Raw genomic sequence first — 24896 nt, 5'->3', positions numbered from 1 at the left:
AGTTCCGGTCAAATAAATTATATGCGCGGAAGGTGGTGTGTCTTTTCAGTTGACCGCTGAAGCACCGTAGCGGATGATGTCTAGTACTTCTGTGGATTATAGGTACGTCTCTTAATGATTACGTTACTTGAGCATTGTTTAAATTTTTGTTGGTTACTAATATATTGTTGTGTTAAACTGTTAAGCGATGTGTTCTTTAGTTTGTGCTGGAATTACTTAAACGGTCTAGTTTTACGTAATTTGTTATTTTGACTCATCCTGTTTGCGTTTCTTGTGTAACGCAATTATTTAAATGTGCTTAGGGATGTACAGTGCCTCCCGCCATTCAAAATTAAGGACTGTTGGCGAGTTCGTTCTGGGTTTCTACAGTGTTTGGGCTAAATAAAGGGTCGATGATTATGAAACGGTGGGAAGCCATTTCTGAGCAAGTGTGGTGGTGGGAGGCTTCCGAATGGAGGGGTGCCAACAGCGTTTTTCTGAGTTGGCCTAACTGAAGTTGAATTTTCTAGAACATTTAGCGTAGTGGGAATGCTCACTGGAGTAAAATGAAAGTAGCTTTAGAGACTGTGTAGTGTTGCAGCTTTGAGTTATGAGGAGGAAGCGTTTTGACTTAAAATGGCCGACCGGTATATTTCCCACGTGGTGTTATGCGGTTTTATGGGCTAATTGTTTAGTGTGTTCTAGGTAATTATACCAGTAGACAGTAAATGTAGAGTGGGCTTGCTCAGGTATAGCTTTGAGAAAGCGAAGAGTCTAAGTTAGAGTGCCTATGGGGTCATTGACAAATTGGTAAAATTGCCACCCGTCTTTCTGCGTGCGGCGCGTAGTCGTTACATAGATGTTTCCTATCTATTTTCGGTAAAATAAGGAAAGCTTTGTGTGAAAGCTTCCACGAAGTATTCGGAGAAAGTGTTTGTAAAGTAGCATTTCTCTTCACTTGATCTGTAAAGCTGAGCGTAGGAGGTCTGTAGGTTAAGTAACTGAGCGCTTTTTAAATGACTTGGGGACTGGAGGGAGATGGGTTTCTAAAATTTGGTATTTGTTTCGGTCTGGAAAAAATCGCGGAGGTGTGGCACTTGTACTTTACTTGGTCGGCCTTGCAGGCTAGATTGGCGCCTTTAATCGTGTCTTCGTAGTGTATTTCGGTTACTAATTTAATCTGCTATAAATGTCGATAGTGGCTAAAGTTCATCCAAGACTGAGAAGGTAGCTTGTACTGGGTCGGCCTTGCAGGCTAGGTTGGCGCCTTTAATCGTGTCTTCGAAATGGACACTGCTCACAATGCACTACGGTTACTAACTTAATCTGCTATAAATATTGATAGTGGCCAAAGTTCATCCAAGACTGAGAAGGTAGCTTGTAGTATTTGCTTGGTGTTGCGTTTTTAATACAAATATTGATTCAGTGTCGTATTTGCAGATTGCATACACAGACACGTGTGTATGTACATATAATTGTGTGGAGTTTTCCCTCCGCTGAAATATTTTGTCTAGACGGACATTCCTGGAAATCTTTTGTCTCGAAGAAAATATTGGTCAGTACATAATTGTAATTGGCCATTTAAGAATAGTCCACTAACTTTTCTTCCAGTGAAATACGGTGCGACATTTGGGATGTGGGGAAATTACAATGCTTGTAGCTAACAGACAAACGTAGAAAGAAATGGTAAAAACGCCAAGATAAGTAAAACGGGTGGGGGGCTGTATTGAATAAAATAGTAAGGCGACCACAATTTAAAAGCTTGTGTATGATAGGAAGCTGTCTTGCAGAATGAAAGCTGGGAGAGGGTAAAGTCTCACTTTACAGAGCTACATAGCTTAGGTTTTATGTCTAAAAACGAAGGTGGTAGTTAGAAAGGAAGGATTCAAGAATAAAGTAGGCTTTTGTTACAATGTAGGGGGAGGGTGGGACTAACTGGGTTTAGTATGCAAAATGTGTAGCAGGTTGGCAGGTCGCTGAAACATGGTGGCATTGTGGAAGCAAAAACCCTGTGAGAGATGAGATTTGGTGACTAAACTAGGTTATTTAGCAGATGAAGATTGGAGAATGGGTATACTTTTAACTCCCTCGCCTCTTCAATGGTATCATCTGTCACTCGGCCCACAAACTAGTAAACCATCCATTAAATGTCCCATCCCTCCAGAATGTACTCCAACCACATCACACCACCAGACCAAGATCCAGCAACAAAAATCACTTTTGCAGATCACTAAAGCCAATAACTGCTGGTGAAGCACTATTCTCTTGCGCATAGCCAAATTATGGAGCTCTGTGCAATCATGCACCCACTTCAAAACTTTACTAAAAGCACACTAAAAACATACTGGCTATGCCCTTGCAACTCCCACTCATCACCCACCCCATCCAACCACTACCTTTCTTTCCACCCCCACTAACTACCTTGATTATAGCAAGTTCAGGTGCTCATAAGCCTAGTACTTGTACAGCAGGAACTTTTTATTGTAACATTTGGTAATGTCTGTTAGTAATTCGCATGTAAATATTCTAGTTGTCTACTGATGTACTATGTTATTCATTTTGTATTTTAACTGGAGCTTTTCTTCCCGGGCCTCTGCTGAAAATGGACCTACGTCCAGTCAACAAATGTAAGTAAATATTTTATTTATGTATATTTGTTGGCCGGGGAGTGTCCGACTGGACATAGGTACATTTTCAGCGGCGGCCTGGGGAGAAAAGCTCCACAGTTAAAATACACAGTTACATTGAATTACATAGCAACAATTTATATAGCAATTACTTGCAACAATTTATATAGCAATTACTTGCAACATATTTACAGAAGAAGAACATAGTACATCAGTAGACAACTAGAATCTTTATTTGAAGTACGTAACTGACATTAACAGTTACAAGAAGTTGTTCCTGCTGTATAATTACTGGCTTATGAGATCTGAGCTTGCTATAATCAAGGTAGGTAGTGGAGTGGTTGGATGGGGGGGTGATATTGGAGTGGGAGTTGCAAGGGCATAGAGAGCATGTTTTTGGGTGCGCTTTTAGTAAAGTTTTGAAGTGGGTGTATGATGGTATGTGGGTAATTGCGGGTGGGAGGGAGTTCCATAATTTGGCTATGGTGCAAGCTTCACAAGCAGAATTATTGGCTTTAGTAATCTGCAAGTGATTTTTGTTGCTTAGTGGTCTGGTGGTGCAATATGGTTGGAGTAGATTCTGGAAGGATGGGACATTTAGTGGATGATTTACTAGTTTGTGGGCGAGAGAGTTGATACCATTTGAAGGAGGTGAGGGAGTTCAAGCCAGCCCGGTTCAGCAAGTGAGAGACGGTGATGACTACGGTGGGATGTCCTTGTGGCGAATTTGGTGATTTTGTTGTAGCAGGTCTCTAGCTTGTTTAGATCGCATTGCCTTAGGTTGGTATATATTGGACGGGCATAAAGTAGGGTGGATATAAGGTGGGAATTTGCTATTGAAGTCTTTGGTGAGAAGTAGCTTGTTTCTGTATAAATATATGAAGACTCGTCTGCAATATTTTGTACAACTGAACTACAGACGTCCATATTTGGATGTTCATGGGCTATCGGCCCTAAGGCCTATGCAAGCCTAGCCATAACAATTCCCTGGAATTTTTTTCCCACTATATTTACTTCTCTGGACCCCTGTCTAGCAGGGCATCTGACATGATCCCTGAGGTGAATTTCCCATCTCCCATCCAATCAGGGTTCCTTTTGAAGAGGGCCAATGAGGTGCTCTGCTTAACATGTATGGGGGGGTCTCTGGGTCAGGAACCTATCCTTCCAGCATGTTTTGTTCATTGTGATAAGGTTTAGATCCCTGGAGTGTGTGGCTCTGAGAGATTTCTTTAAGTGGAGCATGTCCAACAGCTCAGGGTTTGACATGGCCTTGTATGTTAAGCAGAGATTGCCTCTGAGTAAACGATATGCCACAGAGTATAGCTGGAGTTTTTTTTTAGACTGTCAGCATATGGCATCTGCTTTAGGCCTGTGATTCTTTTACTGAGATTTCTGTGGCCTTTCCAGCTGTTGCAGATGTCGTGTGAGGTACATGCCCAAATGGGGCATTATACTCTAATGGGTCTTGAGGGGATAAGTACAGTGGGATAATGACGACCTCCTTTTTTCTGGATGAAAAGCCCTTTGTGATGTGTGCTACGTAGAAGGATTTCCTGACTGTTGTGGCGATGTGGTTATCGAAAGTGAGACCACTGTCCACTTGTCCCAAAGTCTCTCATCACACTTTCGATTAGTGTCCTGCCACCTGTGTGGTAGTTCATGGGTACATGTTTTTTTTCCAAAGGGTATGAATATACATTTCTTGGCATTAAGCTTGAGCCCATGGCTCTGGCACCGGGCATCTGTTTCTGTAAGGCCCTCTTGTAGAATATCCACATTTGGGGGTTCAATAATGGCTCCCAGTTTGCAGTCATCTGCAAACTTTATTAGCCAGAGTCCCTTAGTGTTGGCCTGTACTTCAGAGATGTAGATGCCAAACAAGTGGTCCCAGGACTGAACCCTGAGTTACTCCACTTGTCTGGAGCTGGATTTCGAGTCTGCTACTCTTACAGTCCCATTGAGTGACGTAGGGATTTATATCTAGATTAGTAAGTTTATCTAAGATTCCAGAGTAGGGGGGGGGGTGTCTCGAAGGCCTTGGTGAGGTCCAGATAGGCTGTGTGGACCTCCTTGTCCTCGTCCACAGCTCTGGAGACTGACTCAAGAAGTCAGTCAGATTCAGGAGGAGAGATCGGTCCTTCACAAACCCAAACTGGGTGGGGTCCAGTGTCTTGAGGTTGCCAATGTCACTTGGGTGGGGTTCCAGTTCATTTTGTAGTTCGTGTAGTACACAGCCTGGGATGTCATCTGGTCCCATGGATGCTGTATTCTTAGCTTTGGAGAGTGCTGTTTCTATCAATGTGGCTGTGATTACCTGACTTTGGCAATCTCTTTGGTATTGAGATGGGCCCTTTAGGGGGTGAGAGGGGAGTGAAGTTGGCACTTCTGGCTCGCAGAACAGTGTGAGTAGTAGACTCGAGTAAGACTGCTGACCAGTCACACGTGGGGTCCCACAGGGGTCCTGGGTCCTCTCCACAGGGGTCTACTTCTCAGAAGTACTTATTGCATATTTTGTATGTATTTATTATGATGTGATTGTTATCAGTCATTCAAATTAAATTCAAGCCAGATTGGTTACTGGGCAACAATGTAGTACTTTAGTACCCTTATTCTTTTTGTCCTTTAAAGTTCATCTCTATCTTCTGACCTTTAGGATAACATTTGCTATACACCAACTTTTGATCTGGGTAATGTTTGGCCTTAACCCCTTGGTACCTCTTCAAAATATTCAAAAGGGAATAACCACACTTGTTTCCCATTGCTATGTTTGCATAGCTATTGGTACAAGATGTCATGTCCTTAAGCAATGCAGGTTAAGCGCAAGTAATGATGCTTGCCCAGTAACTAATAATTAAAGCATGGAAGTGATTGGTTTGGATTTAATTTTATAGATTAACTATGGTTGTCTGAAAAGATCAATGACAAAGCCGCTAACATAATATTGTGCATTTTAACAGCATTGGTTTATAACAGTTCCTTAAGCATTGTCGTAGTGCTATTGGGTGTGTGTGTCCAGGTTTAATGTGGTTTTGATAGTGGCAGTCATGTTGCCATTGAGGTCAGGAGGTTAGGGGTAGGAGTAAAGTAGGTAAGGGCATAGTCACAAGTAGTTGGGTAGTGTTCCTGCTGTGTAATTTTGGTGGTGACTCAGAATCCAATGTACTTTTTTTTGGATTTGTTAGTTCTGGTTGTGGTGTGTGTGGTTTGAAAAGCCATGGAGATTTAAGAGTGAGGGGGGACTCCTGGGGTTCAGGTTTTCCAGTCTATATTGACATCACCACATACTATGGTTTCTTATGGGAATTTAATAGAGCCAATTAAGGATTTCGAGGGTATTAATATTACCAGGTGGAAGGTAGGTGCATATAATATAGATGGATTTGTGGGTATTAAGGTGTAATTCTGAGGTCAAGATTTCAGTTACTAACAATGGGATGTTTTTCATGAATAACGGTGATTTGCATGCACGTCTTATAGAGAATTGCTAAACCACCTCCCTTTTTGGCTTTACGGTCTAGTCTTAATATGTTGTAGCCCAAGGGGAGTAATTACCCTGTCATGGATTGTTGGTTTGAGCCAAGTTTCAGGTAGGCAAAGTATGTCAAATGAGTGTACATCAAGCAGTGCATGGAGCTGGGCAATTTTATTAATCCTGCGGATGTTAAGTTGAGCCATAGAGAGAGTTTGGGGGGGAAGTTCATAAGGGTGGGGAATAAAGGGGGTTTATAGTAGCAGTGTTGTTTGGGCCAGGGTTGAGATGAATGCCACCTGCTGGAAAAGAGAGAACTACACTTATTTTGGTGTCGGGGCGGGGGGGGTGGAGTAGATGTATGCCTGGTTAGTGTGGGTAATGTGGAACTTTCTATGACCTTTTGCAAGAAGGTAGCTAGGAGAAGAAATGTTTTGAGAATGGAATGTGTTTTAGGAATGTGGGCTAGTATGTTGAGTAAGCATGGTTATTTAAGTAGTTCATGAGGTTAGAAGGTATGATAGCATAAGAAAAAGTGAGAAAGGGATATGTTTTAAATTAAGAGTTTAGAAGTGGAGGCATAGTGATAGGGATGTATGTATGAAGGAAATGAGGAAGTAGAAATGAAGAGAAATAGAGGAAGTGAAGGAATAGATTTACAGTATCCAAGGATAGGTATTGGATGAGCAAGAGGGTGGAGTAATTGGTGTGTTTAAAGGGGGGAGTGGTTGAAGTATAAGGTTAGTAACTATGGGTGGTGGGAATTGGGGGAGGGGAGCAGAGTAAGCTCACAGGGCAAACTTGAGTGGGTTAGAGCCAGTAAAGCAATTTAAGATTAACAGTAAGCAACCGATCATATAGAGGAGCACTAAATTCCAGGTGAGTGGGTAGTACTACAATATTTTGTTTACAAGGGATAGAGGGTAAGTACAAGAACAGTTAGATACAGGAACAAGGAGAGGAGAGAAATTAAGCAGTAGTGAGGGGTTGAATACTGAAGGGGGAGAAAGGGATAAAACACAAGCAAGTGAAGGGTGCCACCTAGTGGACCAAGGTAGAATTGGAGTCTGCAGGTAAAGTAGAGAGGTAAGAAAGGGGAAGTCTGTGTTTAGTAGCAACTGAGCGGAAAAGCTAATTTAATGGGGAGGGGGTGCAAGGTCTGGCTGCTGGGTACCTGGCTCAGGAGAGAGCCTTTTAAATATACATTAGAAAAAGGTGATAGGCAGGATTGATTTTGTTGGGGGTCCTTATTGACCAGGCAGGTATGTTCTCGGTCTTTAATGAAGGAAGCAGGTTGAGAGTTCTGTCTTTCCTGAGGGTACCTAAAGAAGCATGTTCTTCAAGCAACTGGTCACACATGACCTGGTCTTGTCTGCTTCTGAACTGTAGGGGGCCAGCGACAGTTACTGTGGATGAATAGTATTGGACTACTCCCCAATTAGTCCAACAACATGTCTGGGTTATTCCTTCCTTGTTTGTTTCTCTCACGCCCTCTTTGAAGGGAGGGCATGTCTTCTGAGGCTATAAAGATAAGACATTGCATGCCATGATGGAGCTTGGGAGGATCTGAATTTGTGATAGTTGCCAGCTAAATAGCATCTGGCTGCCACATCCAGTATAAATCCAGGAATGAAGTTTACCTCTTGTTTGCAGTACCCCGTCACATTTTAGGCGCATGCATATCTCATACCCTGAGTTAGCGGCCTTCTCGGGATCAAAGATTGTGTGTTTTGACCCCCAAAATTGTGTCCATCAAAAAGGTTGATGGTGAAGGTGTCTTTGCTTCTGAATGAGTCCTGGTCTGCTCGGGGCCCTTTACTTGGTATTTTGTAAGATTGTCTGGGCTGCCTTCTGTATTCTCAAGCTCTGGGTTTGGGCTTTATGCTGCTTACCTCCAGCTGAGCCTTGGTGCATTGTGAGATGGGAAGGTAGGTGTGACATGTACTGTTTGGGTGATCGTTTGCAGCAAATGGACTTAATGTCCATTGAGTGAACCTGCGATGTTGAGTTTTTTTAAAAAGGTGCTGTAGGTCAGAGGGCCTATTGCTATACCATCAAACCCTTGGCACTCATACTGCTGACCCACTGCTTCTCATTCTGCTGTGTATCCTGTCCCTCTATGCTGACCCTGGTTGGGTAGTTAAGGGGACCACTTCACAGTGGTATTGGTGTTTCCCTGGCCTTCTGCATATGTCTAGTAACCATCCAAGGGAAGGGTGTGATGCGAGTTCCTGTACTTATCACCCCTCTCTTGCTTTTACCAGGTAAGTTGAACTGCAGTGTGCATTCCATGCATACTTGTCTCTGCATGCACTCCTGTCTCCAGTTCCTGAACTGTTAATTGGATCTGTTGCATGGTTTTATAGCTGTATGCTACTGTGCTGATTCTTTCTGCACCTTACAAAAAATAAGCTGTCAAAGCTCTTTGAGTCTCTTCTTTGAGTAATCTCTGCTCAAAGTAAACCTGACTTTGGGGTTCCTTGAGCCAAGTAAGGGTTGGGGGGTAGGGTGGTATATTTAGAGTCCCAACTACTGTCTAGATCTACAGAAGTGCATAAAGTTGTGTAAAAAAAAAGTTGGTATTGAATAAAAGCAGTCAATATCCTGATCTGTCGAAGGAGACAGGATAAACCTGTTAACAGGCTGTAGTTCTCAACCTACTGTTTTTGGGAGTGGGGGCACACTTGATGTATGTTAACTTTTTTTTTTTTTTTTTTCCCCAGCACAAGAGACCATGGCGGTCCTGAAGGAATGGACCCAGATGGTGTTATTGAGGTATGGAATGTGTTAAGAGTTGGCCTCTTAATTTTACTTGCAATTTATTAATGTAGTAATCGTGGTACTTACTTTGCAGAGCAACTGGAATGACATTACAGATAATTTTGATGATATGAACTTGAAGGAATCTTTGCTTAGAGGTATCTACGCCTATGGATTTGAAAAGCCGTCTGCCATTCAGCAGAGGGCGATTATTCCTTGCATCAAAGGTATGTTTTTCTTGGTTCCATTTTACTAGCATTCTGAGGGAGCTGTATTTCAGTAATTGCAGAGTGACATGATGGTATACCATCTTTCGGGACTGACTTCACATGGAGAGAGAGTTTTTACTGATCACTCTAAACATTTTAGAACTTTATTTAAAATTAAAAAATGATCTGATTTGCCTTCCTCCTTGCAGGTTTCCAGAGGCCAAGGTAAGTTTCTAGCTGAGCTTGGAAGCACATTTTGTCGGTTTGTAGGGTGGCTACGTTTGAAATGGTGCACAGATTCTTTGTAGTTTTGCAGTATCGGTCTGTTTTAAGCCCCTTGCCAAGGTCATCGTGAAATAGTAGTCAATTGAAAACAAGGTTGTTCATGTTACTAGTTCTAACTCACCACCTTAGAAAGTGAGAGCAATATTGCTGCCCACCATGAAACTTGTGGACAGAATTGTGGATAGAATTGTGGGTATTTATTGGGTAATTAGTCACCAAGCAAAAACAAACAATGGCAGCATACACAGTATTGCTGTGTAAATGGTGCTAGTACTGCTTCTGTGGAGTAGCAGGGTACAGTCCTGACTTAGTGGATCAGGTGAACGGGAAGGATGGCTTTGCCCATCAAATGGGAGGGTTGGTTGTGGGCTTTAGTTTATTTTCTCTAATGGATGGAGGCTGACGTGGCCCAGAAAGTGGAATAGGATGGGATCTAGCTGAGCTGCTGTAGAGGCAGAGCAAAGTGTTGCGTGTTCATGTATTCCCATCTCGTGTGCAATCTCACAGGTCATGGGGGGGGGGGTGCTGAATTGTGCAACAAAGTAACCACCATAGACTCCAGATCATAACTTCTGAATCCAAGCAGAATAGTGAGACAGCGTCCTAGTATCTTCATTCAATGCTGATAATACTTCCATTGAAGCAAGTGGCGAGCTTTAGTTGTCAAATGGTGGGGAAATCCCAACTTGAGCACTCAAGGTGAATTAAGTCTCAAGAATACTCTTGTTCAGATGGCTACAGAAATGTCTGATTTTACTTTACAGCCAATGTAGACCTGTTGGGCATGTATATGGGTTCATAGGCAAGTTCTGACACCCTTGGTAAGTGTAAGCATGGGCCTGGGAGATGAACCATTTTACAGGTTGCATGTCTGCATTAGAGACGTGGGTACTAAACCAGGGATGAATTTCTGGTTTCCCATCCAGCTGTCCTGAATTGGGTTAGGAAATCTGCTTTAGCCTGTTCTGTAGATGGTCTTTCGGATACATGACCATTTCTCTCAGTAGGTCCTATTTATATTGCAGATGAAGTTTTCTGTCTTTAGAATAAGTAATTCTGGTACTGTTTGTAGTGTCCCTTACAACCCTAGCCATGTTAATCCTGAGTTCTCTTGGTTAGAGACTACCCCTGTTCATTTTCATCCTTGGACCTCTAGCTCCTGTGTTCTGCTCTACTGGGTGGAGGGTTAATTTAATTAATGAAAATCTAGGCTTTTCTTAAATGAGTGTTTGCAGTTTTATTCATGGTAGGTGTGAGTCTTAAAACATCCGTAGCTTCTGATTTAAACATGGATGGAATAGTCTGCCAGTCTTGTGAAAAAAATCTAAATCTCCTAAGGTGCAGTCTTTGCCTGCCGATCTCAGAACAGTGTCTTGCTTAATGCTACTATATATGTTTTCTGTGCTGTATAACAGATGTAGAATGTACTGTTCATGTGTCCATTCGTCTTCATTCCTGTCCACTTAAACTTAATAGTTTAAGTAATGATAAAACAATTAGGATATCCAAACCAGATAAGGGGGGAGGTACGGTAGTGATGGACCATGTATGGTACGAAGAAAAAATGATGGACATATTAGACAATGAAGAAAGATATAATAGAACATCATTAAATGAGATAAATATTGGAAATAGAGAAGTTTATATGGCTCTTAATGATTTATTATTGGAAGGATCAATTGATGTTCAAACGTTCCAGTATATGAATGTTGAAAAACCTACGGTACCGAGTATGTTTGGGGTACCGAAGGTACATAAAAGTATACTTAGTCCATCTATGAGGCCAATTGTGGCCTCAGGCAATTCTGTTACAGCACCGATAGCTAAATGGTTGGATACAAAATTGAAGGTCCTCTCCACTACAGGGGCTGGTGTGGTGAAGGACTCATGGGAACTTCTGCAACAATTATCCCAAGAAGTTTTTGATAAAGATATTACATTCTACACAATTGATATTGTTGATTTATTTTCCTCTATCACAAGAGGAAGGTATGAAATTATTTGAAGAAGCCTTGATTAATTATGGAAAATTTGACTAACTAGTTTTATTTGATTCTTAGACTTATGGATTTAGTGCTTACTAATAATTTTATTCATTTTGAAGGGGAATTTTTTAAACAGACACAAGGGGTAGCTATGGGGGCTAGATGCACCCCGACATATGTGAATATTATTCTTTCTACTTGGGAAAGTGAATTCATCACCAATTCAAGTTTTTGTTCATGTTGGAAGTTATACAAGCGCTTCCTTGATGATATGTGTTTCTTATGGATTGGTTCGGACGAAGAATTTCAGGCATTTTTTAAACGTATTTCTGATTCCACTAATTTTTTTAAAATTTACTTATCAATGTGATAAAGATGAACTAAAGTTTTTGGATATTAATGTAGGGAAAAGTGAATCAGGTTTTTTCTCTAAGGTGTACAGAAAGCCAACTTTCTCTAACTCTTATTTGTCTTTTGAAAGTGCACACCCCTATCACCAAAAGAAAGGAATAGTGAAGGGGCAGTTTGTAAGAGCAAGCAGAATGACATCGAGGGAACTTGATTTTAATAAGGAATGTGATATTTTGTATAATATGTTTAAGGAAAGAGGGTATCCATCGGAAATGATTAAAAATATTGAGAAGGAAGTAAGGGAAGGTAGATTGGGGAGGTTTGAACCTATTCTGGGCAAGCTTAACAATATTTTGGGAATTTCTAAGAGTACTAATGAAAATTCGGGAAGAGAGAGTAATTTCCTAGTTGATTATTGTGGACAGGCTGTTCAGATTAGAAAGATTTTGGAGGAAGAATGGGCAAAGTTTGGTGAACTATCTGACTTGGATCACCTTTTTGTAGACCCATTGAGATGTACTTATCGAAAAGGTAGAAATATGAAATCAATATTGGAAGGAAATAGAGTAACTCACAGGAACAAAAGAATTAAAGTAGGGACATTTAGATGTGGGAAGTGTTACTTAATGCACACATATATGTACAAACAAGGCAATTTATATAAAAAGTAGGGATATTCTCATTGAGAGTAGGTATTTTTCCAATTGTGACACTATTGGTATTGTTTATATTGCCTTATGTAAGGTATGTGATGCATTCTACATTGGAAAATCCGAAAGGAAGTTAAATAGGATTTATGAGCATTATTACGAAATAAGAACAAATAATCCCAAAAATGCTTTATTTAGGCATCTAATTGCCCTTTAGCTACGTTTAACTTTGTGCTTGAAGTAGTTGAGAAAGATATCAGGGGTGGGCAAGAAAGATATCAGGGGTGGGCAATGGGAGACCTCTATAGAATACAAGGAGTTACTATGGCAACTGCACTTGGGAGCTAACAAAGCACCAGGCCTGAATGATGTTTCTATAACTCCGGTACTAAAAATGAGGGCAGCTAAATTATAAGAGGTTATTAATATTGTATACATTTTAGGTATTTTTTAAGGAATTTTTAATAAGTGTTTTCTGGTTTTGTTTATTTTATGGTCTAAATGTTTGAATTTGTATTTATTAATATTAAGGAACAGATTATGTGATTGTTGAAATTGTATGTGTTATGAATTGTAATATGCATTGTAATACTGATATGGTTTTAGGATAGGGTTTGTTTTATCCACTTGATGGCGCCAGTACAGTTTGTTTCTTAGTCATTATTGAAATTTGAAAGCAGACTTTGCACTAAGAATATGTTTTTAGCTATTAATGTTTTTAGCTATTTACTTTTTTCTTTGTTAGGTCTTATGCCAATTAGAGTGCTAGAAATGAAGTTTTTAAACAGTTTATGTTCATGAAAGTTTTATATGATGTTTATTCATTTGAGTGACAAGATGCATGTTTCTTTAGTTGATTTTAACTTAAATCATAGTTCATTAGGTCCACCTTAAGTTAATTAATTGGATGATAATTTTGTGTTAATTGACTGTGGTGGATGTATTTAAGAGGGGGGATTTGTGAGGGGTAGGTTGTCTGAAGTCAATTGTGGAACGAAAACGCAGTGTGGAGTTGTTTTCCAGCGTTTATGATTTTGTGTGTCCTGAATAAATCCTTTGTATTGTGCCTGCAGCCTTATTTCCTTTAGTGCTTCGTCTGTGCTGAATTGGGTTAGGAAATCTGCTTTAGCCTGTTCTGTAGATGGTCTTTCGGATACATGACCATTTCTCTCAGTAGGTCCTATTTATATTGCAGATGAAGTTTTCTGTCTTTAGAATAAGTAATTCTGGTACTGTTTGTAGTGTCCCTTACAACCCTAGCCATGTTAATCCTGAGTTCTCTTGGTTAGAGACTACCCCTGTTCATTTTCATCCTTGGACCTCTAGCTCCTGTGTTCTGCTCTACTGGGTGGAGGGTTAATTTAATTAATGAAAATCTAGGCTTTTCTTAAATGAGTGTTTGCAGTTTTATTCATGGTAGGTGTGAGTCTTAAAACATCCGTAGCTTCTGATTTAAACATGGATGGAATAGTCTGCCAGTCTTGTGAAAAAAATCTAAATCTCCTAAGGTGCAGTCTTTGCCTGCCGATCTCAGAACAGTGTCTTGCTTAATGCTACTATATATGTTTTCTGTGCTGTATAACAGATGTAGAATGGCTGCAAGGTTTTTGTACTGTTCATGTGTCCATTCGTCTTCATTCCTGTCCACATTTCTGCACTGATGTGCATTGTGTAATGGCTGCATGAATGGGGGGGGGGTCTAAACAGGCAAGTGGTGGTGGTGTGTGTGGTGGAAAATTTTCTATAGATGGGATTTCTTTTTAATGTTTTTTTTTTTTTTTTTCCTTCCTGTAGGGTATGATGTTATTGCTCAAGCCCAGTCTGGTACTGGGAAGACTGCCACATTTGCAATTTCTATCTTACAGCAGTTGGCGATTGATGTAAAGGAGACTCAAGCACTTGTATTGGCTCCTACCAGGGAGCTGGCTCAACAGGTATCTAAACTGCAGTTTAATTTATAAAGCGGTGCTACCCTGTTATCATTTTGAGCTTCTGATTTTAGTTTTAATAACTTTGGATTGCTAGTTCATTTATAAGACAGTAAAATGCTACCCGTACTGTAGTATTCACCTTTTTGAGTAGGGTTTGCAGTGTTTAGACAGTTATTCAGTAGTGAATCTTCAGCGAGAGGCCAACTTGAGAGGTATAGTGGCAGATGGATTTCTTAGTTTTGTTAAGCTTGCCAGTTGAGTTTGTCTGTTGAGTTTGTCTAGTGTCTGGATAGGAGTGCAGCTTTGCCCATCCTGATGGGCATACATTTTGCAAGTAGCCTCTACTTGTTTGCAATGTTTTTGACCCTGAAGAAACTTTTGGTTAGAAATTCAAACTTCATTTCTGAAGTGTCTCCCATCACAGGCAAACTTCTGTACAGGAGCCTTGCTTGGGTCCAAGATGCTTCCCTTCTGGAGTTCAGTGGAAGTAGTATGGAAGTGTCTGGATGTGGGGTCACTAATGCTGCTTAGTTTGACTTAGTTGTACAGACAGTGCTGAATGCCTGCTATTTGTTCCCTTTTGGGGGAGCAGCTTGCACTCTTTACAGTTTCTAGTGTCTGGGTGGCTTGGCAGAGTAATTTTAGGGTATGTCTGGCAGATTTCTTTTGTGTTGTACCTCCCACAAACTAATGGTTCTGGAAGGTAGTATTTTCTGCCCTGGGGAAAAGATGCAAGTTGGGCCTGATTTTTGCGTGTTTTTGTTTTTAGCTGTTAGTCCTGGAAGATGGACTTGGTAGTGCACATTAAGTAACTTGTTTTCTAAAGCTAGTTTTATTACTGCAGGTTAGTTTCAGCATGGTTGATCAGTGCCATGTTGTCGTTCCCCCTGCAGAAATTAAAATTGTTTCATTACTATCCCTGTATGCTTTGACCCAACAGCAGATGGGGACGCTTAGTCACAGACAAGCTCTAGTCTGATCAGGTAGGTCCTGCTGGCTTAACTCTTAATAGACAAGAGGTGGATGATTTTAACAGTACTGCAGGCAAGTTTACTTTTGGCTGGTTAATGTGGTATCATTTTCCCTACAGAAATGAAGTCTGTTCCAATGCAGAAGAAAAGGATGCTTTGTAAACCTTGTGGTGTGAACTGGCTAGGTACCAGTTTTGCTGTCAGGCACAAACCTGTCTCTTTACAGGTAAGAGGTCTACTGTACACTACAAACAGTAGTGTTGACTTGCTGCTGGTCAGTCCCATGTCATTCCCCCTGCAAAATAAAATGGTTTCATTACTATCCCTGTATGCCTTGACACAGCGCAGATGGGGGATGCTGCAGTCTGCACAGGTAGGTCCTGATTGTCAGAAGATCTGCTGCTTTGTCTAAAAGTACTCTTTTAAGCATGTAGTCTGTCATAGTTTCCCTTGCAGGAGTTGCATCTAATGTGGTCTGATCAGGTAGGTCCCAATCACTGTCTCATCTTGTCACAGGCAAGGAATCTATTTCTGGACAATGCAAGCTGTGGTTAACACTTGCAGGTTAGTTTCAGCATGGCTGGTCAGTGCCATACTGTCGTTCCCCCTGCAGAAATTAAAATTGTTTCATTTCTATCCCTGTGTGCTTTGGTGCAACAGCAGGCAGGGACGCTTAGTTACAAACATTTCTGGTCAGCCCAGTATCCCATAAATAGCTCTTTTTACAAGCAAGAGCTCTCTAGTGCTGTCTGGTAGCTGTAGCCTGTGCTGGTTTAGTGAAAGATGCCGTTCTAGTTGTCAGCTGTATGCTAGTCTTGCAGTACCAGTAGACCAGAAGTAGGCTTAGTTTTTGAAGCAAGTTTTGTGTACAGTATAATCTGTCTTGCTTTTTTTACTAATTACTTGTACCATTCCAGATCCAAAAGGTCATCTTGGCTCTTGGCGACTATATGGGTGCAACTTGTCATGCTTGTATAGGTGGTACCAATGTTCGCAATGAAATGCAGAAGCTTCAGGCAGAGGCTCCCCACATAGTGGTTGGCACTCCTGGAAGAGTCTTTGACATGCTCAACAGAAGATACTTGTGTAAGTGGAGAGTTGACTTTGTGTCGTTCAAAGACTGCATACTCCCACCCATGTGTCAACAGAAGTAACTTTTTGCAAGTCACCATCTCTTCATTGAGGTATCTGGGGTGCTAGTTGGCACCATTTGCCATGGCATGTTGGTTGCAGTCATGGTACTGGACAGCTTGACATGCTGAATGTTGGGTTTGGTCATGGTACTGGGCAGCTTGATATGCTGATGAGAACTGAAGTATTTGGAAGGCTGTGTACTTCTGTTGAGTGAAATGATGCTTTTATCATCTTTCGGGTCTGACCTGAAATGAAGAATTTTTTTGTTCTGATCACTTGTATGTCAGTGCTGTGCAGTTTTGAACACGTTTTGTCTTTTAACATGTTAAATTTTATTTTCTTTGCAAATTTTTGGTATTGCAGCTCCTAAATGGATAAAGATGTTCGTCTTGGATGAAGCTGATGAAATGTTGAGCCGTGGCTTTAAGGATCAGATATACGAAATCTTCCAAAAGCTAAGCACAAATATTCAGGTAGGTTTTTTTTCTATAAAACACAGCTTTCAAGCCAAACATTGTGGAGTTTAAGGTTTGACTTGCATGCCAGGATGCAGTGGGTGCTGTGCATTGGCCATATGAGACTTTGCAACTTTTAACACATTTCTTTTTGACTTTGGTATTGAAAGAGGTGCCAACACTATATTACTTGTATCACTCTACAGTAGACTATTGTAATGCCCAGGTCAGAAGTCTTGCTCTGTAAGCTTTGTGTGCATGTGATAAATGTAGCCAAGAAATGTAACCAATGATGCAGTATTTTTTTGTAGGTTGTGCTGCTCTCTGCTACTATGCCAGCTGATGTTCTGGAGGTGACCAAAAAGTTCATGCGGGATCCAGTGCGCATCCTGGTAAAGAAAGAAGAGCTGACCCTTGAGGGCATTAAACAGTTCTATATTAATGTTGAAAGAGAGGTGAGTAGTAACCCATATTGATGGATACATTGCACTTTGTGGCACAAGCCAGCATTTGGTTGCAACCATCTTTACAGCTTTAACAAAAGCACCCATTTGTGCTATTGCTTTTCCTTTTTAGATGTAAATCTCCCTAAGGATCCCTTGTGACTTACTAAAATGTCGGAACATTTTTCTCTGAACTCTGCCTACAGTAAAGCAGTTCTGGGTATGGTCAAAGCTCACTCTGCCAGGCCTTTGGCTTGGCATCCAGCTTTGTATGCTGAAAGTGTTCCTAGATGAAGCACACTGTTCAATGTTTATCTGTATAGTCTAAAGTTTTAGTCCTCGCATTTTCTAGGCCACTGCCGTGTTTCTTGTACAAATGAAGGTGTTGGGGAATTTGTATAGCAAGTTTTTTCTACTTCAATTGCAGGAGTGGAAACTCGATACGTTGTGTGACTTGTATGAAACCTTGACTATAACTCAAGCTGTGATCTTCCTGAATACACGGAGGAAGGTTGATTGGTTAACAGAAAAAATGCATGCTAGAGACTTCACTGTTTCTGCATTGGTAAGTGGCTTTACATGGTTTTACCACCTGAATGTAGTGCTTTACTTGAATTGACATGGGGGTTGGGTAATTTTTCTGTAGACTGAAGAGCTTGGAACAAGTTGCAGCATCTGCATGTTGCTGCTTTGCTTTGTGTGTTTACAGGTTCTGTAGTGCTGTGCTTGGCAGTGGTGTGAACTTCCCTATTTACAGGCTTTGACTGACTGGTGCAGTGCTACTTTTGCCTTGACAGTGTTAAGCCAGTGGGTTTTCTTGATGCAGGCAAGAGTATTAACATTTGTGCTGATCATAGGAAGTTACTAAGCTATTGGAAATGGACAGCAGCCACATGCGGAAGCGGTATGGTAAATGCAGTAAAAAGTCAAACCGTGTTCTTGCACAAGAAGCAGTCACTTTAATATGATTAAATCACCAGAGACTTTTACAATCCAGGTATCAGTCAAATAAAAATTCACAACAGTCACATTAATAGGAAGAACAGACTTGACATTTCCTGTAATGTCATTCATTCATAAATGTACTAGTTTGAGTGACATCTCTTAGCATTATTGCAGTAACAGGATAAAATAAGAGTATACCTGTTTAAAAAAAATTCTTTCCTAAACCTGCTATCCTCACTGACTAATTTAAACCTGTTTTGCTCATTTTTCAAGGTACTCTAGATGGAAATTCATTAATTCCAGGTTTCACCCTGGCATTGAGTCTTAATTGCCATTCAGTTTCCTTGATCTGCAGATAAAGGTCAATGTTGCCCCCTCAAATCAAAATAGAACTGCATTTCTAATATCCCTGTTCTATAATCCTGTTATGCAAGTCTCCTGGTGGTCTTGCCTATATAAAATGCAGGTGGCAATACAAACTAAGTGTCCAGGATGCTGTAATTATAAGCTCCTGCCATGAGTCAATTGGACATGGGGTCAGTTCTGTAGCATGACCAGAAGCCACATTTGTGCATCCTAGATACAAAATTGTTTTTTAGTATCCATGTCTCTCTCCAAAATATGTTTTCAGTTGAGGCAAAAATCTTGGCTCTGACCCTAATTTGTTTTTCAGGTCATAGTCTAATAAGGCTCCCCAAATTCACATTCCCTTTTAAATGTGAGGCATCTTAAATGGTAAAATCATAACAGTTTTGGAGCCATCATTCTGATTTACTTTAATGTTAATCTGACCCCCTGTTAGGATGAGTAGGAAACTAGTTGCACGGTTACCTCTTTCTTAGTTGACAGCTTAATTGGGATGTTCAAGGATAGGGGTACCCTATCAACTTAAACAATTCTTCAGAAAATCTGACCATCTGTTCCTTGACTACACTCCTATGCTGGTGTTCAGGATGTCAAAATGCAGTGTATTAGCATAGGTCTGTTTCCTAAATGTTAGTTCTGTGCAACTTTGTCAATTTTATTTTGATGTGTCCTATAGGTAAACTTTGGGTATTGAGCGATAGTGTTAATTCAGAAATTCTGCCACTGGAGAAGTTCCTCTCCAAACTATCATCCTGGATATAAAGGGGGGAAATGCATGCTTTTCCCATTCAGCCAAGAACAGGCTGACAAACTGTGCCCCCCCCCCCTTTTTTTTATGCCAAATTATTTTTAAGCACCACTTCTGACAGGTCAACCAGTGGATTTACTGTGGTTTGGTTCAAGTATCCCCTTTGTGATAAACATTCTGAAATATTCTATGGGGATCACCGTAAATTAACCATGTCAATTACCACAAGCAAGTCATCCTTGTCAAGCTTGGCTGTTGCTCTTTAGCATTGCTTAGAACAATTAAGATATAAGCAAAATCGTTGGCCACTCTCAGAAATCAACAAATGCAGCCAGTGGCTCTGTTTTTGAACCATGAGCAGCAACAGTTGGTCTAAAGGGGGGGGGGGGGTCACTGATTCTGATTTTTGGGTATTCTGAATTATTGGAATTCTTGTCTACTTTAATAATAAAAAAAAAAAATCATACTCCACTGTTAGAGCATCAAATAAAAATGTCAGTCTTGGCATATGCTCTATTGAGTTCACTAAAATTTTCAAGTGTCTTCCTTTTAAGTGTTGTGTACACAGTCTGCCTCATGATGACCACTCCGCCACCCTTATCTAGCTTCATCACTCTGTAAGCTTTGTCAGCTCTCTGAATGCCAACCTTAAGATTAGTTGTCACAAGTAGAATGAGTTTGTTTAAAATAATTTTCCACAAGTTTCAAACAAATCCACTAAGTGGGTACAGGGGGCAAGAATGTACTTTATCGATACAAATGGTTCTGTTCTACATTCTTTTTTTTTAAACAGCCTCAAGTTAAGTTGTCTGGTTGTAGAGCCTCAAGTTAATCCAACAGTCTAGCAATATCAAAACTTCTGCAGATCAAGGAAACTATGGCAGTTAAGACTCAATGCCAGGGTGAAACCTGGAATGAATGATGCAATTTCCACCTTGAAAAACTAGCAAAACCTGTTTAAATACAGGGTCCTTGAATGAAAAAATAATTTTTAAACCAGTTTTAACAGGGTTTTATTTCTGTTGCAATAATTCTAACATGGATATCGTACATAACCTAGTGAATGTGTGATGTTACAGGAATGGTCGTTCTGTTCTTCCTATTAATGTGACTTGTGAATTTTGTTTGACTCCCTCTGCCTGGATTGTAAAAGGGAAAGCGTCTCTTGTGATAAAGTGACTGCTTCTTGTGCAAGAACACATTGGTTTGCCCTTTTTTTTTTTTTAACTAGGCTATTGGCCCTGAGGCCCTTATAAGCCTAGGCAAGAGTTTAGCCCACTTTTTAGAAAAGTCAATGCCCCCCCTGTCCAACAGGGACACTGGTGGAATCCCAGGGGTGTATCTTTGTTTCCAGTTTTATTAGACTGGGTCATGTGTGAGGCTAGTTAGACTGGGTCTGATTTCCCGGACCTGTCGACTCTCTGCTCCACCTACGTGTGAAGGGGGTGACTCTGGCTGTTCTCCACTTGGCTAGCTGAGAGCCTGTACTCGCCCTTTGAATAGTAGGGTCCTTAATAGTGCTGCAAGTTCATCTGGGTTCATGTAGGAAGCAGCCTGGGATATCTGGTCCCATGGAGACTTAATTTTGCCTGAGAGGGCAGTGATGACCTTAGAGATGGGGGGCAGGCACTGGGGGTGTCCTGATCTACTGCTGGGGAGAGGGCAGGCACTGGGGGTGTCCAGATTTACTGATTGGGACAGATGGGTGAAGTTTTAACTGAATCGGTTGGCCAGTAGGTTCGCTGTATCTACCTCACTCTGTATACGTGGTGTCCTTTACCACCAGTTCTGAACAGATCTAGGTGCTTCCTTTGAGATTGCAGACATGTGAAGACTACCTTTATAACTGACAAAGGATTTCACTAGTGTTCTCTTTTGCTTGCTCATGATAGTGAGTTTCCAATTGGGCACCTGGTCCTCCTTGGTCCTGGACAGCATTTTTTCCTTTTGTATAGTCTATTGCAGATGTCCACCAGACAGGTTTGGGGTTCCTTGTGGAGGATTTTGTCCTGTTTCTGATTCTGTTTCTGATTCTGTGCATCTTATAAGTGCTTTTATAGTACTTTGGAGATTTGGACATTGGTGCCAGCTCCTGCTGAGGGGGCTGTGAAGCTGCTTATACCATTCTCAGAAGCTTGTAATCCGGCTTGTTTGACCGTAACTAGGGGGGGTCAGGTGCTGACTTTGAAAGGGACTTTAATCTTACCACAGAAGGTAACTAAAGTGGTTATTCAGGCTGAAGATCCCACCTCTTGTGGGGATATTCTAAGGCATTTGCATTGATTCTTGGAATCTCTACAAAGTAGCAGTCTGGCAGGAGTGATTTTCCAGCCTATGGTTGGGTGGTAAAGGGTTGAATCTTGGTAGATTCAACGAGGTCCAGATGGGTAGTGGGCATCTTGTGGGTCTTGGGACAACTGTTACTGCACCTGCAGTAGTGTCGCTCTCGTGCTCCAAAGCTCACATTGCTACACTGCCAGCCATTCAAAAACTGATTAGCACTTGTCATAAATGAGGAGCTGCAGTTCATTTGTACAGAATTTCACATGTGCCTAGTGTGTAAAACGTGTCCACTATTGCTGACAACCCTCCTTTGCAGGTTAGGTTACAACATAACTGTTTTGTGTTGTGTTGTCGTTCACCCTGCAGAAATAAAACTTTAGTTCTTGGTTATCTTTGCCTGTTTCTGTCCCATAACAGGCAGGGATGCTTGGTTTCTAACAGTTCTAAATAAATTTGAGCTGATTATTAACACTTATTGTAAATAACAGTTGTTGTTTTGCAGCATGGTGACATGGACCAGAAGGAGCGGGATGTCATCATGAGAGAGTTTCGGTCCGGTTCAAGTCGTGTGCTAATTACAACGGACTTGCTGGTAGGCCTTTCCTCAATATACAGGGATGGGAGGACTTGCATGTTTGTGTTTGTTTGTTTTGTTTTTTTTTTTGTCTTTACCATTCCTTGTTCACTGCCAGACTTTCAGATGTAGACCTTTTTAATCAAAATGCAAGCTTGGCTTGGTTTATGCATTCACTCGGTGAGCTAGGTTCAGTGGTTGGACATTAAGAGGTGGTATAGGATGATGGATGTTGACTGGGGGGTTGGTGGTTATACTGTTGTATCTGTACGCACATCTTGGGTTGCTTACAGATGCATGAACAATTGACTTGAGCTGCAGATTGTAGGCATTTTGTGGATTTAATGTGACTCTTAATTTTACAGGCTCGTGGTATTGATGTGCAGCAAGTTTCTCTGGTTATAAATTATGATCTACCCACAAACAGAGAGAACTACATTCATAGGTAAGTGTATTTAATTGGGGGAACATGTTTAATTGGTGCCTTAACTTAGAATCTTGTGACCCAAATGGGTAGCTGTTCTCTGGGTGGTTATTTTGTAAGGGTAGTGGCATGAAACAAACACTGCAGATGTGCTTTGATCTTTAGTTTACACAGTCCATAACGGCAATTTGAAGTGATATGGAAGTCGTGCTGTGACATCCCCACACTGGGCCAGTAGTCAGTCTGAATCCCCAACACTGACACAAGAGGGGTGTTCACAATACAAATTGATAACTCAGTAATTCCAGATGCAGCCCCCCAGCATCCTCTGCGAAACTACTGCTTTATGTCCCTGCTCAATTTGCTGTCTACAGATTTGCATGCATACACCTGTAAAGGCTGGCAGCGATTTGCCACTATGCTGTTCTCTGTCCAGCTTGTAAGGTAATTTCACTGCCACCAGTCAGTTACTATAAGGGGTGTACTGTTTACAAGCAAACCAAATACATTTTCAGTACAAATTAGTTTAAAGAAACTACAATGTACAGAATTCCATCTAGCTGTGCTGGCATAACACATGCACTGGCATTGTTGGTAGGACCACCTAGGTGCTTCAGACACTAGATTGTGGGTCATCTGTCCTCTTCACTGGTGGTACTGGCTCACTGCTAGGTGGCAACATGGCAAACTACTCTCCTTTTGCAGGCTGAATGGCCAATGTTGGTCTGTTTTGTAGAGACTACTGAATACACATTACAAACCTGGAAAATGCCAGAGAATTTGACAGTTGGGCAATTTCCATTCGGTGGAGAATGAGTGGCTGTGCCAAGTGCTGGAGTCCATGTTTGGACTGCTTAAGTAAATGTTGTAGGTATAATTGATAGTAATGGTTTTGACTGCATGTAATGATACAAAACCTCTTTTTCCTGCAGAATTGGCCGTGGTGGTCGGTTTGGTAGAAAAGGTGTTGCCATTAACTTTGTTACTGAAGAAGATAAAAGAATTCTTCGGGATATTGAGACTTTCTACAATACTACTGTTGAAGAAATGCCAATGAATGTAGCTGATCTAATCTAGTCCTGGGATGAGATTATGGTTGCAGTGCACTTTTTTTTTTTCTGCTGAGTGAGCAGATCGCAATTCACTGTGCTTCATTTTGGGGAGTATTGACTCGTTTCTATATGTTCGGAAAGGATCAAAAATTGTTTTGTATTTTGAGGAGACTTCTTGAACTCGGAGAAAGCCATTGGCTAATTCATTTGGACGAATGTTGAAAAGACATGGGAGCTGTAAACTTTTTCTTTGGACATTTATTTCATAATTCTCTAGAGATAGTTGTATTGGATATTCTGTATCATTTAATTATTTACTTATGGACTAAAAGATACAAGTGTTGTGTCAAATCTGCCAATTATGTTAAGCTAGCATATTTGCCCTTATTGTGCAATGCACTTTACAGATGGCCTTTCAAATTTACAAGGACTGTAAAAGCACTTTTCTAGTGGATGAATGCATTTTTGTTGTGCTATATTTGTATTTAATAAAGTATTTAATTACTGGTATGGCTTTGACCGCAGTCTTCAGATGTCGTTAGAAAAATCTGTAATTACCAAATGTGTCCTAGTTTAAATGTACCACGTTTTATTTTTTCTGGGTGGGGACTATAGGGAAGTTCATGCCTGTGAGCTCATTAATTTGGCAGTTATCTGCAATGGAGGTTTACTGTAGATTGTTGCCCTGTGCTTAATCTGGTTTACTATGAGTTTCACATGTTACATCTGTCTGCTGACTGCACTTACTGACATTAAATTTTGGTGGATCACTTGTAGCTCTATCATGAATCTCCATCCACTCATCAAGATTTCTCTTGGAGAGTCAATGAGGGACTCTGCCTAACCTGGACTGGGATTTTATTCCAGAGTGAAAGGAGCCTCCGGGTTATGAATCTGTCCCTCCAGCTTGTCCTATTTATTTCAGTGCTGAGGTTAAAGTCATCCCTTCATGATTAGGTGGGCTAGTTTTTCTAACCACTTTGGCCACGTGGTTGTCAAATGAGTTTGTGGGCACTTTTTTGCCAAAGGGGATGACTATACTTTTTGACGTTTAGCTTGAGGCTCTGGCACCAGTTGTCTGTTTCTGGGGCCCTTTTGGAGGATGCTTGTCGGCTGGAGAGTCTATTATGGCATCCAGTTTGCAGTCCTGAACTTGGTCAGCCACAGTCCTTCCGTGTTGGCCTGTACCTCAGAGAAATGTATACCTAACAAGAGGTCCCAGGACTGAGCCTTGTGGGACACCACTTGTAACTGG

At 41.0% G+C, this 24896-nt stretch overlaps 1 protein-coding gene and 5 non-coding genes across 9 annotated transcripts; all 6 read left to right on the top strand.

Annotated features, from left to right (window-relative positions):
* Nucleotides 1–24151, top strand: EIF4A2 (eukaryotic translation initiation factor 4A2). Of its 4 annotated transcripts, none has more exons than XM_044070728.1 (11): nt 1–102; nt 8799–8850; nt 8930–9062; nt 14110–14249; nt 16135–16303; nt 16715–16824; nt 17118–17261; nt 17677–17814; nt 22094–22183; nt 22531–22610; nt 23522–24151. In XM_044070728.1, the coding sequence occupies exons 1-11, from the start codon at nt 74–76 to the stop codon at nt 23664–23666; spliced, it is 1230 nt and encodes a 409-aa protein (XP_043926663.1). In that variant the 5' UTR covers nt 1–73; the 3' UTR covers nt 23667–24151. The 4 variants fall into 4 exon arrangements, 3 of the variants coding, with proteins under 3 accessions (XP_043926663.1, XP_043926664.1, XP_043926662.1); XM_044070727.1 differs by lacking the exon at nt 1–102 and adding an exon at nt 7963–8339; XM_044070729.1 differs by lacking the exons at nt 1–102; nt 22094–22183 and adding an exon at nt 7941–8339.
* Nucleotides 9124–9192, top strand: LOC122801463. Its single transcript, XR_006364739.1, has one exon. It is a non-coding gene; the product is annotated as a small nucleolar RNA SNORD2 (small nucleolar RNA).
* Nucleotides 15085–15213, top strand: LOC122801451. The gene has a single exon (XR_006364727.1). It is a non-coding gene; the product is annotated as a small nucleolar RNA SNORA63 (small nucleolar RNA).
* LOC122801450 lies at nt 15776–15904 on the top strand. The gene has a single exon (XR_006364726.1). It is a non-coding gene; the product is annotated as a small nucleolar RNA SNORA63 (small nucleolar RNA).
* LOC122801465 lies at nt 16560–16629 on the top strand. Its single transcript, XR_006364740.1, has one exon. It is a non-coding gene; the product is annotated as a small nucleolar RNA SNORD2 (small nucleolar RNA).
* LOC122801449 lies at nt 21902–22032 on the top strand. Its single transcript, XR_006364725.1, has one exon. It is a non-coding gene; the product is annotated as a small nucleolar RNA SNORA63 (small nucleolar RNA).
* Nucleotides 24152–24896: the final 745 nt, after the last annotated feature.

The sequence above is a fragment of the Protopterus annectens genome, chromosome 4.part1 (genome assembly GCF_019279795.1).
Source record: "Protopterus annectens isolate FY-2018-M chromosome 4.part1, PAN1.0, whole genome shotgun sequence".
Lineage (NCBI taxonomy): Eukaryota > Metazoa > Chordata > Ceratodontiformes > Protopteridae > Protopterus > Protopterus annectens.
The sequence above is the reverse complement of the archived record's forward strand: the minus strand, read 5'-3'. Positions and strand labels throughout refer to the sequence as shown.